Below are 16,067 nucleotides of genomic sequence, written 5' to 3' on the forward strand. Positions count from 1 at the left end.
AATCTATAAAAATATTTTTTGAGGTCAGTCATTGTGGCTCACACCTGTAATCCCAGCACTTCGGGACGCCCACGCAGGTGGATCACTTTAGACCAGGAGCTCAAGACCAGCCTGGGCAACATGGCAAAACCCTGTCTCTACTAAAAATACAAACAATTAGCTGGCATTGTGGCATGCACCTGTAGTCCCAGATACTAGGAAGGTTGAGGTGGGAGAATCACCTGAGCCCAGGAAGTTGAGGCTGCAGTGAGCTATGATCATGCCACTGTACTCCAGCCTGGATGACAGACGTGAGACCCTGTCTCAAAATATATATAGTTTTTTTTTTAATCAAAGAAATTTTAACACAGATTTGGTATTAGATGATACCATTAACTTTGTTGAATGTAGTAATGGTATTGTGGTTATGTAAGAATCCATTTTCACTTTTTAGAGAAATGTGGTATATTTAAGGGTGTCATGATATTTAGAATTAACTTTGAAATAATTTGGCCAGAAAGGGAGAAGTGAATGATAATGCAAGCGGGCAATGTGTTAGTAACTATCAAGTCTAGGTAATTCGTGTTCCTCCTTGACCTATCAGCCCTACAAACACTTATTTCTTTTTTTCTGAGCCGGAGTCTCGCTCTGTCGCCCAGGCTGGAGTGCAGTGGCCGGATCTCAGCTCACTGCAAGCTCTACCTCCTGGGTTCACGCCATTCTCCTGCCTCAGCCTCCCGAGTAGCTGGGACTACAGGCGCCCGCCACCTCACTCGGCTAGTTTTTTGTATTTTTTAGTAAAGACGGGGTTTCACCGTGTTAGCCAGGATAGTCTCGATCTCCTGACCTCATGATCTGCCCGTCTTGGCCTCCCAAAGTGCTGGGATTACAGGCTTGAGCCACTGCGCCCGGCCATGAACCCTTATTTCTAAGATTCAGCCTAAGCTACCCTCTTGCAGCAAATGGTATTTTGGTCACAAAATCTGCTGTTCCTCCCCACTGAGCCCATCTCTGAAGAAGGATTATCTTTCCCACCACAGTGACATCAGACTTAGCTGTGGGATTTGCTTTGGCCAATGAAGGTTAGCGGAAAGTCAGTGCACTTTCAAACAAGTTTTAAGAGCCACGATGTGGTCCCATCATTGCTCTTTTTCCCTATACCTTGAGAACCCCATGATCCAGACAGAAACTGCTCCTTTTGCTTGGATCCCAGAACCAAGAGAGTTGAACCACACCTGAAGTAACCAAGAAGTAATGTAAGTGAGAAATGAACATCGGCTATTATAAGTATTGGGGTTATCACAGTATTATCTGGTCTAAGCTTATTAAATTATCTCCCCTGTGAAGGCTTTAAAGATTATTTCAGAAAGAACTGGCCCATTTATTTCTAACAATGCCCTTGAAGAAAAGACATTAACATGAATATGTGAAGAAAGAGAGAAAAAGAGATTTGGGCTGAGCAACATGGCTCACACCCGTAATCCCAGCACTCTGGGAGGCCAGGCTGGGTGGATTGCTTAAGCCTAGGAGTTCCAGACCAGCCTGGGCAACGTGGCAAAACTCTGTCTGAAAAAAAAGAAATAAAATAAAATAAGGAAAGAAAAGGAAAACGGAAAGGGGAAAAAGGGAAAAAAGGAGAAAGGAGAAAGAGAAAAGAAAGAAAGAAAGAGAAAGAGACTGGTTTAGGAGGAAAAATGGGATGCTCTCAAGCTTTTATAACTTTAAGAATAAACTTGTGGTTGCAGGCAAGGAGGAATACGGGGATGAAGCACAGGTGAGACAGCAGTAGATAATGGGTTCGTTATAATATGTGATGGGGAAAATCGTTAAAGTTCACAAATTGTTAAAGGGTGTAAATATAAACACGGAAAAGGAGTATGTGACACTAACTCCTATGGACCCCTGCGGTCCAAAGAAAAGAAAAAGAAGAAAGAGAATAGCCCAAAAGAGAGACGTAAGAGGCTGGAAACTGTGGAACATTACGGTGTCAAGCAAGACAAAGCAAACAATTTCAAGGAATGCAATTGGGACCCAGGTTTTCAATATCAAGATTCATTTGAACTAGGTCATTTGTTTGTTTGTTGTTTTATGGGTTTTTTGTTTATTTGTTTGTTTGTTTGTTTGAGATGGAGTTTTGCACTTGTTCCCCAGGCTGGAGTGCAATGACATGATCTCGGCTCACTGCAACCTCCACCTCCTGGGTTCAAGTGAATCTCCTGCCTCAGCCTCCTGAGTAGCTGGGATTACAGGTGCCCGCCACCACACTTGGCTATGAACCAGGTCATTTTTAACATTTTCCTCTGAATCAGTTATATGTATTAACAGTGGGAGAGAAAACAGTATGACCAGAGAAAAATAAAAACAAAACCTAGTTGGACTAAGTAGCTAAGACCAAATCAAAACACACTAAACCATTCACAAAAATTATCAATCTTTTTTTTTTTTTGAGACGGAGTCTCGCTTTGTCGCCCAGGCTGGAGTGCAGTGGCCAGATCTCAGCTCACTGCAAGCTCCGCCTCCCGGGTCCACGCCATTCTCCTGCCTCAGCCTCCCGAGTAGCTGGGACTACAGGCGCCCGCCACCTCGCCCGGCTAGTTTTTTGTATTTTTTAGTAGAGACGGGGTTTCACCGTATTAGCCAGGATGGTCTCGATCTCCTGACCTTGTGATCCGCCCGTCTCGGCCTCCCAAAGTGCTGGGATTACAGGCTTGAGCCACCGCGCCCGGCCCAATCTTTTTTTTTTAAAAGAAAAACAGCCCACACAGAACCAGTCCGAAATGGATGAATCTACACTGATTTAAATGGAGCCAGGTCAGATGGGAGCTAGTTCAAACCAGAGAGAATCAGATCAAAACACATCAAAGAAGATGAAAATGGAATAAGGTAAATCTGATTAAATAATATCAGGAAAACAGCCATGCCATTTGGAGCAAACTCCCGAAGAAACTCCTCCCTGAAACTGGTTTGTGTCTCCAAAAATGTGATTCTTCTCTACATGTTTTATCTAGAAATATAGGAATATAGGCCGGGCGCGGTGGCTCACGCCTGTAATCCCAGCACTTTGGGAGGCCGAGGTGGGTGGATCACGAGGTCAGGAGATTGAGACCATCCTGGCTAACACGGTGAAACCCCGTCTCTACTAAAAATACAAAAAATCAGCCGGGTGTGGTGGCGGGCACCTGTAGTCCCAGCTATATGGGAGGCTGAGGCAGGAGAATGGCGTGAACCTGGGAGGCAGAGCTTGCAGTGAGCCGAGATCACGCCACCACACTCTAGCCTGGGTGACAAAGCAAGACTCTGTCTCAAAAAAAAAAAAAAAGAAAGAAAGAAATATAGGAATATCTAGAACAGTAAGCTCCAGTATAGCAGCCACTGGCCATGTGTTTACTGAACACTTGAAACATGGCTAATCTGAACTAAGATGTGCTCTAAGTGTAAAATACAACCAGGTTTTGAACACAGTACAAAAAAAAAAGTAAAATACCTAATTAATAAGTTTTTATGTTAATTTCATGTTAAAATGATATTTTAATATATGGGGTTAAATAATATATATGTTCTTAAAGTTGATTTCACCTGTAGTTACACTTGTAAAAATGTGGTTACTAGGAAATTTAAAATTACCTATGTGGCTCACATTATATTTCTACTAGACAGCACTGATCTAGAACAAGGAGTGGAAAATGACTGCCCACAAGCTAAATCCAGTCCTCTGTTTTTGTATCACCTACAAGCTAAGAATGGTTTTACATTTTAAGTGGCTAGAAAAAAGTAAAAGAGTAGTAATATTTCATGATACACAAACATAATATTAAATTCAAATTTCAGTGTCTATAAAGTTTTATTGGAACATATCCACGCTCATTCGTTTGTGTATTGTTTATGGCTACAACTCAATGGCAAGTTAAGGGTTGTTACAGAGGCCTTATCACCTGCAAAAACAGTTATTGTTTGGCCCTTTACAGAAAAAGTTGGCCAATCCCTCATCTAGAGTTATGATGCAATTGACATTTATCAACCCAGATTTAAATAATTTTTTTATTTTTATTTTTCATTTTTTCAGACTGTTTCACTCTGTCACCAGGCTGGAGTGCAATGGGCATGATCTCAGCTCACTGCAACCTCCGACTCCCTGGTTCAAGCGATTCTCCTGCCTCAGCCTCACAAGTAGCTGAGATTACAGGCACATGCCACCACACTCAGCTAATTTTTGTATTTTTAGTAGAGACGGGGTTTCACCATGTTGGCCAGGATCGTCTCGATCTCCTGACCTCGTTGAGGTTTGCAAACAAACGAAAAAGAAAAAAACATGGTTTATGAAACCCCAAACCACAATAAACTTGACTCTTAATTTTAACTTACATCACAGAGCTGTATCTCTCCCTATTCTCCCCCTTGCAAACCATGCCCCCAGCCTCACTGGCCTCCTTGAAGCTTCATGTATTGGGCAGGTACATCCCTTCATTAAGGTCTTCGTGTCAATAATTCCCTCCACCTGAAATGCTCTTACCCTAGATACCTACAGTTCTAACCTCCTCACCACATTATGTCTTTAGCCATATATTACTTCTTCAATGATTTCAAATACCCAGTTTTAAAATTCAGCCAGCCACCCTAACACACCCAATATCCCTTTATCCTGCCTTATATCATTATTTTTTACTAAGTTGCACTTATCACCTTTTAACATACCGTATTATAATATCCCTGTATATGAAGCTTTTGGTTTGTTGTCTGTCTCCTTATACTAAAAAGTAAGCCCCAGGGAGGCAGGGATTACGATTTTGTTTACTAATGTGTTGTAAATATCTAGTATACTTTTTTTGTGGTACATAGTAGGTGATCAGTAAATTGCTACTGAATTAATGAAGGAAAGGAAAGAACACAGCCTCACCCAATGAGAGAAGATTCCTGTAATTCTCCAGCATCACTTCTTTGTATAGATTCCTCTGCTCTGGACTCAGTCTCTTCCATTCTGCTTCTGTGAAGATCACAGCCACATCCCTGAATGTAACTGGTACCTACAAACAACCAGTAAATTAATGTATAGCAAGCCACCATCAATCTTCCCTGTGTGTGGAGCACAGCCGGTGACCCTGGAGAGCCTGGATATGCAAGTTGATGTAATTCATCAGAATATATGGTTCTCCATATGAAGAAGTTCTGAACACTACTGTGTGCCTAGTTTTCTGTTAAAACCTGTGAGGAGCATGACTGAGCACAGAACACATTCTAGGCCCTTGACATGTATGATTTCACTGGAGAAATGATTTGTGAATTACTTTGTAAACCTCAGGCTGTGTTTAGGACAGTGACCTTGAGAATTCATAATGAAGGAATTCAGAGATAAAACAGCAGAGAATGGGCTGCAGAAGGAACAAAAGCATCACAGACTTAGGGCTTGTGCTGGGCAGCAGGGAGTGGTAAAGATTTAGAAAGAATGGAAGAAAACTTTGATTACAGAGAAAAATGGGAGTGAACAGATGGGGTCTGGAATGAGCATTTCTTAAAAGCTCAGGTTACTAAATGGGAACTATAAAATCCCTGTCTTTGCTATGTGCTTTAGCAACTTTTTTCAAGAAAGCCTAATGCTTCACTCATCTACCCAGATGGTGACCGCCTTTTCCCTTCCCAAGAAAGAGAATATATGTCTGTTCTCTGGGAAATGAGCCAGCACTTCAGGGGGGAAAAAAAAAACGTAATCCCAACTCACCACTATTTGGGCCTTTCCCTCCTTTTCCTGGGGCCAGTTAGTATCATTAGAAGACAAGCCTAGTGAAAGAAAAAGAAGCTATGAGAAACCAGACCCTCCACCCCCCAGGCTCCCTGAGCAGCCCTTTTGAACCTTAGGATGAAGGAAGTAGTCACTTTACTCAGAGGTGACCTCTGAAGCATTTTCAGGTGAATCTGGAGACTTGGCTCCCTCTTCATCTCTCTGGCCCCTCAACAATTCTCACCTTTCGCTTTATGATTTTGGATCAATTTCTTCATGGTCTCTACATTTTCCCCATTCTTTGAAAGCAAAATCTCTTCCCAGTATTGATCTCCCAGTGCTGAAGGATGAGGCAACATCATGGCCCCAGAGTCAGCCCAGTGTGAACCTTGAGATTCTGCCAGAGGTCCAGGTAGATGTTATTTCATCTCAAGATGGAGTTCTGCTGCCTGTGGTGACTTCTTCCAACCTTAATTGTAAAAGCTCATCTTGTTTCCATGCAGCCAGGACCTGTGGGATGAAGAAGCAATTTGCTATTGCTGGGGCTTTTATTGTGGGCCCTAGGCTTATGCCTCTTCAACAGGGATCCTGTCCTCTCACACCCTCCTCATTCAACAAACATAGAGTCTCCATCTACAAGGGTTCTCTGGATTTTCTACCTTCATTCACTCTACCTTCATTTCTAGGCCCTCATGCTTATGTTCTGCCACTCTCCCTTAGCTCTCAAACCTTACTTCTTCTGCCTCTGTACCTCAGATTCAAACTCTGTGTTTCAGATCAGTCTCTGCTACTACCTGAAGCCTGAGTCAGAGAGAAGACAGAATATAACATAATGCCTATGGAGAAAGAGCCTCTGACTGTTTCCTGCAGACCAATCCAGGCGTGCAGAACTCAGCTTCTGATTCTCCTGCCCCAACCCAAGGTTCCATCTATATTCAGTTACTTATGTCTTGGATGGGCACAGTGGCTCACACCTGTAATCTCAGTACTCCGGGAGGCCAAGGCAAGCTAATTGCTTAAGCTCAGGGGCTCAAGACCAGTCTGGGCAACATAGCGAAATGCCATCTCTACAAAAAATACAAAAATTAGCTGGGCATGATGGTATGCCTGTAGTCCTAGCTACTCAGCAGGCTAAGGTGGGAGGATCACCTGAGCTCAGGGAGTCGAGGCTGCAGTGAGCTGAGATCGTGCCACTGCACTCTAGCCTGGGCGACAGGAGTAAGACTCTGTCTCAAAAAAAGAAAAAAAAAAAAAAAAAAAAAGATCCCTATGTCCCTGGTATTCTGAGGGGTTTAGGAGATCAAAAGTCAGTCCTTCTTACTTAAGGTTGAGAGCTCCAGGTCTCACAATTACTCTAAAGCGATAACCTCCTAGCTTCCATTTCTATACATGTCTACCACATGACCTTACCAGAGATGTGCATTTGTGTATCCTGATGGGTACAAATCAAAGTCCTACACTGATGTGGTCCCAGAGAAGGCAGGTGGTATTAGGAGTTATGCCACCTTCAGAGGGTCCTCAGACACTGTCCAGGATTTCAGCCCAAATGACTACTACTACTATTGTTGCCTAGTACCCTTCTGAGACTAGCTGGGGTCTCTAAGCAGCTCTTGTAATTCATCCCTCAATACCATAGGCAGAGATGACCACTCCCTCTTCTGTCCAACCTGGGCATCATACCATATTGCAATTTCTCTATTTACATGACTGTCTTGACTAAACTGTGAAGCTTCTTGTAAGATGAAATGAATTTCAGTCTTTTTGCTAATCTACTTTTAGTGATTAGGATAAAAGAGGCCTTTGTGGTAGATTTTATCATCATTCCCAATTATTTGTTACCCTATAAAAAGATGGTACTTCCCTGTCCCAGACATCAGGCTTGACCTTGTAACTTGCCTTGGAAAATGAATTTGAGTAAAAGCAACGATGCCATTTCTAAGCATTGCATAATTCCACCATTTCTCTTGTTCTGAGAACAGCATGTCCCCAAAGGGACTGTGGTTCTATTGTAAAAGGTCATGATACAAAGCTAAAGCCAACCTATAATACCTGCAGTACAACATAGCTGAAGCTGACAAAACCTTTCTCCTAGTAACACTAGTATCTGTAGCTAACATTTATAAAGCAAGATCTTTAAGTGCAGACTTTTTTTTTTTTTTTTTTTTTGAGACAGAGTCTCGCTCTGTTGCCCAGGCTGGAGTGCAGTGCTGCGATCTCGGCTCACTGCAACCTCTGCCTCCTGGGTTCAAGTGATTCTTTTGCCTCAGCCTCCCAAGAACCTGGGATTACAGGTGCCTGCCACCACGCCCGGCTAATTTTTGAATTTTTAGTAGAGACAGGGTTTCACCATGTTGGCCAAGCTGGTCTTGAACTCCTGACCTCGTGATCTGCCTGCCTTGGCCTCCCAAGGCACTGGGATTACAAGCATGAGCCACCATGCCTGGTTACTAAGTACAGATTTCCGGTAATTTTCACAACACAGCCAAGAGGTGGATGCTGCTATTCTTTCCATCTCACAGAGGAGGAAACTGGGGCACCAAGAGGTTGGTTTATTTGTCTTTAAGATTACACAGCTACCAAATGTGTTCTAGGCACAGCCACAAATCTTAGCACTTTGAAGGCCCAATCAATAGTGGGGACTAGGGCTGGGTGAGAATGGGTTTATGGGCTTGCGTCCTTGTAGTAGCGTGTTTCACTCTCCATCCCCAGTGTGTGGCCACTCCTTATAGGTATACACCCTATCATGTTGAACTCAGGAGTGACCATGTGACTTGATTTGCCAGTGAGCTATGGTCAGAATTGTCTCTTTGGGTAGAATCTAGTGATGGACACTAGAAAGCCACAGTTTTCACACTATTTATACTGGAGCTTTGGAATGGCTTCAGAATGCTGGAAAATGCTGGAACCCTATAAGTGAAAAGTCAGCTAAGCTACAAACGACTGTCTATAGTTATCATTTTGCTATTGTTTGTTTTTTCTAGGAATCCGAGAACACCCCACATAGCTCCCAGACCATGTTTCCTCCTGCCTGCTGGACATCTCACTTCAGCAAACACTTACTGAACATCTGCTACAAGCTAGGCACTGGGATGAGCTTTGCAGGTATCAGGGAAATATGACAGCACCCTGTCACAGAGAGCCCAGCTGAGGTGTGCAGCACCGTGAGCAGGGCAGTCCGCAAGCTGTCACATAAACACCTAGTCTCCTTTCCTTCTCTTCCTAACCTGCTACTCCTTCTTTCCTCAGCTTCTTCACTTCCAAGACTCCCAGTTCCGTCACCACACTTGACCTCTGGGTCATCACTGACTCTATGCCTCCCTGCCACGCCTAACCAATTACAAAGGCCTGTAGATTCTGTCCACATCAGAGCTGCCTCCCATCACCCCACACCAGCTGGGAAGCTCAGACAACAGCAAGAGCCTCCTGACTGGAGTCTCTGCAGATCTCCTCCACACCCCAATACTCCTTATCCATGCCTCCCACAGTTGGCTCTACGTGCTGCTGATTGAGCTATTCAATCGTTCCATAATTACCAGTGCCCACTGTGTGCTAAGGACTGTTCCAACATTTGGGATACTGCTGCAAATGCAACAGAAAAAATACCAGCCCTCGTGTAGCTGCCATTTTAGTGGGGTAAGGGCAAGGAGATGGACAAAAATAAAATATAGCTCAGAAAAGACACAAGATGTCAGATGGTGATACGTACTGAGGGCACCAGAAGGATCCAGTGGTAGAGACTGGAGGAGTTGCAATTTTAAATTGAGTATTTAAGGAAAGCTTTTTAAAGGTGATTACTTGAGATTTGAACAATGTGAGGGAGTGATTCATGTGGGCCACTGTGTCAACAAAACTGTAAGGAAAGAAACCAGCCCGTTGAAGGTCCTAGGGCAGGAGTGAGCCCTGCTGTTTCAGAAATACGTTCCCTGTGGCAGGAGGGTGTGAGACACAGTGGTGGCAGTTAAAAGCAGTCAAGGACAGCGGTACCAGGGCACAGGTCATGTGCAGTCTTGAGCATGCTGGTTTTGATGTGGAGGGAAATGAGAAGCCATTAGAGGATTTGGAGCAGAGGAATAACAAGCTTGGATTTACATTTTAAAAGATGTCTCTGGCTGGTAGACTAGGAACAGACAAAGGGGACAGGGGACAAGGAGAGAGGCAAGGAAATCCCATAAAGGCTGTTGAAATAATTCAGGTGGGAGATAATGGTGGTTTGGACAAAAGTAGACACAGCAGAGGTGGTGAGTAGCAATCACATCCTGAATTTCTTTACTGTATGTGATTTGCGAGATGAAAAGAAAAATCAAGACAATTCTAAGATTTTTGCCTCGAGCAGTTGGAAGGATAAGACTTACCATCAGCCATGTGCGGTGGTTCATGCCTTTAATCCCAGCACTTTGAGAGGTCAGGACAGACGGATCACCTGAGGTCGGGAGTTCGAGACCAGCCTGACCAACATGGAGAAACTCCATCTCTACTAAAAATACAAAATTAGCCAGGCATGGTGGCGCATGCCTATAATCCCAGCTTCTCAGGAACTTGAACCCGGGAGGCAGAGGTTGTGGTGAGCCGAGAATGCGCCATTGCACTCCAGCCTGGGCAACAAGAGCAAAACTCCGTCTCCAAAAAAATAAAAAGTTGTTTGGTGCTAAAGAAGAAGCTGAGGACAACTTTGCCTGAGAAAATCAAGGCATGCTTTGCAATGGAGTAAATCTGTGACTAAATCAATAGGAGTTCAATTGCCAAGTAGAAAACCACAGAGGAATAAAATAGTACAGAATGGAATCTATTCCCGTACAGCTACAAGGGCACTACTACAAAAGGGGTAACTGGTAGGGACAAGACTGAAAAGGTGAGTTGAGAGATAATTCAGATATTAATCAGATATCAATATTAACAATCACAGTTCATATTTAGTAAGCATATACTATGTGCTAGGCACTACCTTATAGGAATTATCTGCCAGGCCTTATAGGAATTACCACATTTCTTCCGCACAACTCCCTGAGATGGGCACTATTATTTTCCTCATTATACAGATGAGGAGTAGAAGACACAGTGAAATAATGTCTCCAAGGTTACACAGCTAATGTGTGGTGAAGACGGGCTTTGAATCTAGGCAGTCTGTCTCCAGAGCCCACACCCAGGCTGGAGTGCAGTGGTGTGATCTCGGCTTACTGCAACCTCCACTTTCTAGGCTCAAGCCATCCTCCCATCTCAGCCTCCTGAGTAGCTGGGACCACAGGTGTGCACCCTCATGCCCAGCTAATTTTTCTATTTTTAGTAGAGACGGGGTTTTGTCATGTTGCCCAGGCTGAGTTCAAGCGATCCATCCCTTTAGCCTCCCAAAGTGCTAGAATTACAGGCGTGAGCCACCACACGTGGCTTCACACTGTAATTACTGAGTTTGGACAGAGTTGAAGGTAGGTAATAAGAAATGGCCCACTTGAGTAGGTGAGTGGCATGATCTTTATTTTTTCTTCAGAGGAGCAACTTAAAAGGCAGGGTGGAAGGTGAACTAGTGGTGGAGAAAAGATGAAAATTTGGGTAGCACAGCAGTGAGATGAGGGGAAAAGAATAAAGGGGTATGCCAAGGTAGAATTGAGAGGACTCCATCACTAATTAGAAGGATGAGAATTTCAATATCAAAGTTATAAGCTACATAAAAGTTCAATTCAAAAAAATTTACTGGGCTAGCTTTCTATTATAGGTATTGTTAGATTATAACAATATAAGTATTATAGGTATTGTTAGATTATATTGCTCTGATAAGATTACTTTTTAAAAAGTTTGTACTTTTCTGTAAATTAAAAGAATATGGAGTCATAAAATGGCAAGTGTTTTAGGGTTAGCCTACAATTGGGCATTGTCATCGATTTCAAAGAAGTTATGAACTAGCAGGCTTAAACAGCCTAATTCTTCTTTGGACTGGTCCTTGACAGCAGTTCCTTTTCAGACTCAATAAACAGAATTCATACAGATATAAGTCAAAACAAAACTTTACAAAGCCAAACGTATTATCTTTTGCATTAACCTATTTTTTTCCATCATACATGCTACTAGGATGTGCATTAGCATGATATTCTAACATACATTGCATTAACAATTAAAAGGTGGCAGCTCAGGGTGAACTCTTCTGTTATTCATTTCTTCCTAAATTTTTAAGGGCTTTTTCTCAGTCAATAGTTTGTACAAACTGGTTAGTTTAACTTCAATACCCATTTCATTAAAGTTGATGGATCGTGATGAGATGCATTTAAGGCAGATAGTGATAGATGTTTTTTTATCTCTTGAACACGAGCTTTGTCTGAATGATGTTCTTTTATCTCTTGAACACAAGCTTTAAATAATAACTACAGGTTTTAAGTGCTGTTACATTAATACCATAATGTATGTGTTAGAAACAAAGGGATATTTCAAAGGTAGATATTTGAAAATTCTCTAGTCTCAATGTATATGTGTATTGAATATACTCTAAAAATAAATGTGCAATTTGCCAGTAGGACAATGCAGTGATTAGCATTAGGTATGTCTCTTTTATATCCTAGCTATGTCCCACTTTCTTCTAAGTGCAATCCTTTCATGTTCACTTGCTGTTTCACCCCATCTACTCTAACTTCATTTGGAAGACTTGTCTAGAGGATAGCATGTATTTTTACCTTTGCAGTGAATTGTATATGCTAATTGTGACCACAGCTATTTTTATGTTAACATAACTCCAAATGTTATATTAAATGTTCTATTATATATCAGCTCTAATCCCTTAAGTAAATTTTAAGAAATAAGTTCTTGTTCAAAAAAAAAAAAAAAAAAGAAGGATAAGAATTTCAGAAATAACAAGGTGGCAAGCAAGACTCAGAGCTCCCATTGGTGACCAGGGGTGGAAGACACAGTCATTAACAGAAATCAGCAACAGGTAAAGAGAAAAGGGAGAGGGAGAACTGGCCTTGCTGAATTCCAGATACTTCTCCCTCTTATACTTCTTACCTGAATTGTTAAGTGTATACAGTTTGCACTAAGCACTGGCACTTTTTTAGAAGAAATGGGCAGATTTTAAAACAATCTAGAATTAAGACATTAAGGAATTACTGTTGGTTTTGTTGAATGTGGTAATATTATGGTTACATTTTTAACAAACAGTCCTTCTCTGTTGGAAATGCGTATGATAGTATTTTTAGGTAAAATTATGTGGTATCTAGGATTTCCTTCCAAATACTCCAGCAGCAAAAACAAGAAAATGAGGGGGCGGGGGGCTCAATGAAACAGGGATTATAGAATGTTGATAACTAAAGAAGTTCTAAATCCTAATTCTACCCAACCCAGTCATATTACACAAGTAAATTTCTTAACCTCTGTAACATGCCACTTCTTCTATCAATTCAGAGTTTTGATTCCTAACTTTCAAATTGTTGAGAGTTTAAAATATTATGGACACCATAAACCCAGTTGCCTGGCAGATAACAATGGCCCAATAAATGGTATTTACCATCATTTTTTATTTCACAGTAGCTGACAAATCCCTGGGAATCCAGCAGCCAGGATGAAATATGGCTGGGGCAAAGATGGTGGTAACCTTAATGAGAGTACCAGTCTGGGGTAATATTCCCTGTGGAGATCCTTGCCCTTAAAATCGCCCCACTATTGTAGAAAAACAAGCAAGGCCTTGAGCCTCAATTTGGACACTTTAGGGTACAAGATGTCAGACGGGCAAAGGAAATTCAGCCATGGTTTCAAGCAGAAAAGACACTATAGGAATGTGAAAGGTAAGTGGTACCTACCTGATAGGAGGTTCTCAGGAGCACAGAAGTCCTTCCTTTCTCAAGAGATAGTCCTCTCCCAGCAGGCAGGTATTGGAGAAGGTGGACCTGAGGATGAAACAGGCAGTGTGAATTTCGGGGTTATCTCCTAGCACCCAGATATGGAGGCTAGAAATCCCCAAGTTTAAAATAAGTGGGCCAGCTGGGAGCGGTGGCTCATGCCTGTAATCCCAGCACTTTGGGAGGCTGGGGCAGGTGGATCACCTGAGGTCGGAAGTTTGAGACCAGCCTGACCAACATGGAGAAACCCCGTCTCTACTAAAAATACAAAATTAGCCAGGCATAGTCGCGCTTACCTGTAATCCCAGCTACTTGGGAGGCTGAGGCAGGAGAATCGCTTGAACCTGGGAGGTTGAGGTTGCGGTGAGCCGAGATTGCACCACTGCACTCCAGCCTAGGCAACAAGTGTGAAACTGTGTCTCAAAAAAAAAAAAAAAAAAGAGCAGGCCTCCTCTTCCTTTAACAAGAAAGCCTCAGATCTGTCAGAAGAGAATAATGTAAACAGCTTCTAGGGCACAGAGCCATGTGGGAACATCAGAATACAGTCTGCCCTGACAAGCTGCTATTACATATTTATCCCTTTAATGCCTATGGGCCTCAAGTTGTAATATTATTAGTAATAGTTAACACTTACTAAACTCTGACTACATACCAGAGACAATTCCAGGTACCACACAAGTTTTACCTCCCCAAAGCTCCATGAGTTACATACCTTCCTCAAATTGACAATGCTAGAAAGTGCCTAGATTTGAAGTCTAGCTGTGGAGCGCCACACCCTTAGCCAGCTGGGCCAGTAATGATGTCAGCAGTGACCAATCTCTATGGGGTCTGACAATTCTCAAAGTGTATCCACACATAGGGTTTAGGGGATGTAGATGAAACAGAATTGGCCATGAGTTAACAAATGTTGAATCTGGTGACAGGTCTGTGGCAGTTCACTGAATGGCTCTACTGGGTAGGTTTAAAATTTGCCCCTACGAAAAAATTAAAAATAAAATTAAACGCCTGATATCCAGAACTCGCCATATGCCAGAAGTGATTTGGATTGTTGACCAGAAGCCATCAGAGTTCTCCACCATACCTAACCCTTCACAGCCCCAAACCAGATGTTTGGCCCTAACGTGTGAGGGAAAAGCAGTCCAGGAAAGAAGGAGTCAGCCAGATGGGCCACCCAGATGACGACCAAACCCAGGATCTCTGCCACAAAGCACAGGGGGCACCTCCCACATGACACGCCTTGAGACAACAAGTCCCAGAGAAAAGGCCTGTCCCCATTTAAAAAAAAAACTGCCTAGATGTATGTCAGAGTGATACAGCCCGCTATTATCAGAGGACAAAACCTCCCTCACCTCCCTAAAAACCCCAGGGACTCCTGACCCAAGACACTCGCCCAGACCCTCTCAGAATATTCTGACCACGTCTAGCTCACCTCCACTTCCACCCCTGCAACCCCTAACAAACCAAGGTCCATCAAGCATCAAGGCCTGAGATGGCCTCCCCCTAACCACCCTCGTCACCACTTGGGACATATCCAGCCCCACCCAAAACACAGAAAAACTCGGAGATGCAGGACTCAGAACGCTCCCCAGCCAAAAACCACCCAGGGATGTGCGGACCTAGCCACGTCCCCATCCCAGCCTTGGGGATGTTGGTCCATTTGGCCCTGGCAGAACTCAACCCCACAGCCCAAATAAACCCCAGGACGCACGACTGGGGCCGCGCTTCCTATTCGAAAACCGGTTGACCCAGAATAATCCCGCCTCGTTCAAGACAGGCGTTAGAATCCCAGGTCACTCTCACAAGACAGACGATAGAATTCCCGGTCACTCTCGTGCCCCCGAGGGAAAAAAGGTCCGCGAAGGTCCCGGCAAGCAGGGGCTCACCCCATCGCCCCATCCCAATGAGCACCGCGAGCCGCGCCCCCTCCTCCAAAAACCAAATATCTCCAACCCGCCCTCCCCATCGGCCACACTCTACCCTGCGTCCTAACCTACACCCGGCTTTTCCCGAACCTCATTTCCCCACAAGAGAGGGCATCCTAGGGCCAAGGAGCCGCGGAGGCCGCGCTCACCCGAGCCAGCGGGCCCAGGAACTCGGCCGTCGACCTACGCCAGAACTACAGTTCCCAACATCCTCGCAGGCTTCGGCTCCCATTGGCCGCCACGTAGCCGCTTCTGGGCCGTGCAACGGTTAATTTTCCAGGACATTGGCTACTGCAGTGACAGCCTCTCCGTCTCTTCTTAAAATACCCATGCTGGGCTGGGCGCAGTGGCTCCACGCCTGTAATCCCAACACTTTGGAAGGCCGAGGCGGGCAGATCACGAGGTCAGGAGATCGAGACCATCCTGGCTAACACGGTGAAACCCCGTCTCTATTAAAAATACAAAAAAATAGCAGGGCGTGGTGGCGGGCGCTGTAGTCCCAGCTGCTCGGGAGGCTGAGGCAGAATGGCGTGAACCTGGGAGGCGGAACTTGCAGTGAGCCCAGATCGCGCCACTGCACTCCAGCCTGCACTCGCTCGCGACAGAGCGAGACTCCGTCTCAAAAAAAAAAAAAAAAAA

At 43.9% G+C, this 16,067-nt stretch overlaps 1 protein-coding gene across 4 annotated transcripts in view; it reads right to left on the minus strand.

Moving 5' to 3' along the window:
• Nucleotides 1-15,827, minus strand: part of ZNF343 (zinc finger protein 343) — a 25,984-nt gene extending 10,157 nt beyond the window's left edge. For 2 of the 4 annotated variants that reach the window (XM_017872551.1, XM_017872547.1), the window contains exons 1-5: nucleotides 15,578-15,827; nucleotides 13,468-13,554; nucleotides 5,937-6,202; nucleotides 5,693-5,751; nucleotides 4,874-5,000 (exon numbers count right to left, since the gene is read on the minus strand). In XM_017872551.1, coding sequence (XP_017728040.1) covers nucleotides 4,874-5,000; nucleotides 5,693-5,751; nucleotides 5,937-6,054 — 304 coding nt within the window. In that variant the 5' untranslated portion in view covers nucleotides 6,055-6,202; nucleotides 13,468-13,554; nucleotides 15,578-15,827. Of the gene's footprint in view, nucleotides 1-4,873; nucleotides 5,001-5,692; nucleotides 5,752-5,936; nucleotides 6,203-13,467; nucleotides 13,555-13,802; nucleotides 13,846-15,577 lie in introns of those variants that run through there. The other 2 variants (XM_017872549.1, XM_017872548.1) reach the window with 1 other exon arrangement.
• Nucleotides 15,828-16,067: the final 240 nt, after the last annotated feature.

Source organism: Rhinopithecus bieti, unplaced genomic scaffold, assembly GCF_001698545.2.
Source record: "Rhinopithecus bieti isolate Rb0 unplaced genomic scaffold, ASM169854v2 scaffold_7580, whole genome shotgun sequence".
Taxonomy (NCBI): domain Eukaryota; kingdom Metazoa; phylum Chordata; class Mammalia; order Primates; family Cercopithecidae; genus Rhinopithecus; species Rhinopithecus bieti.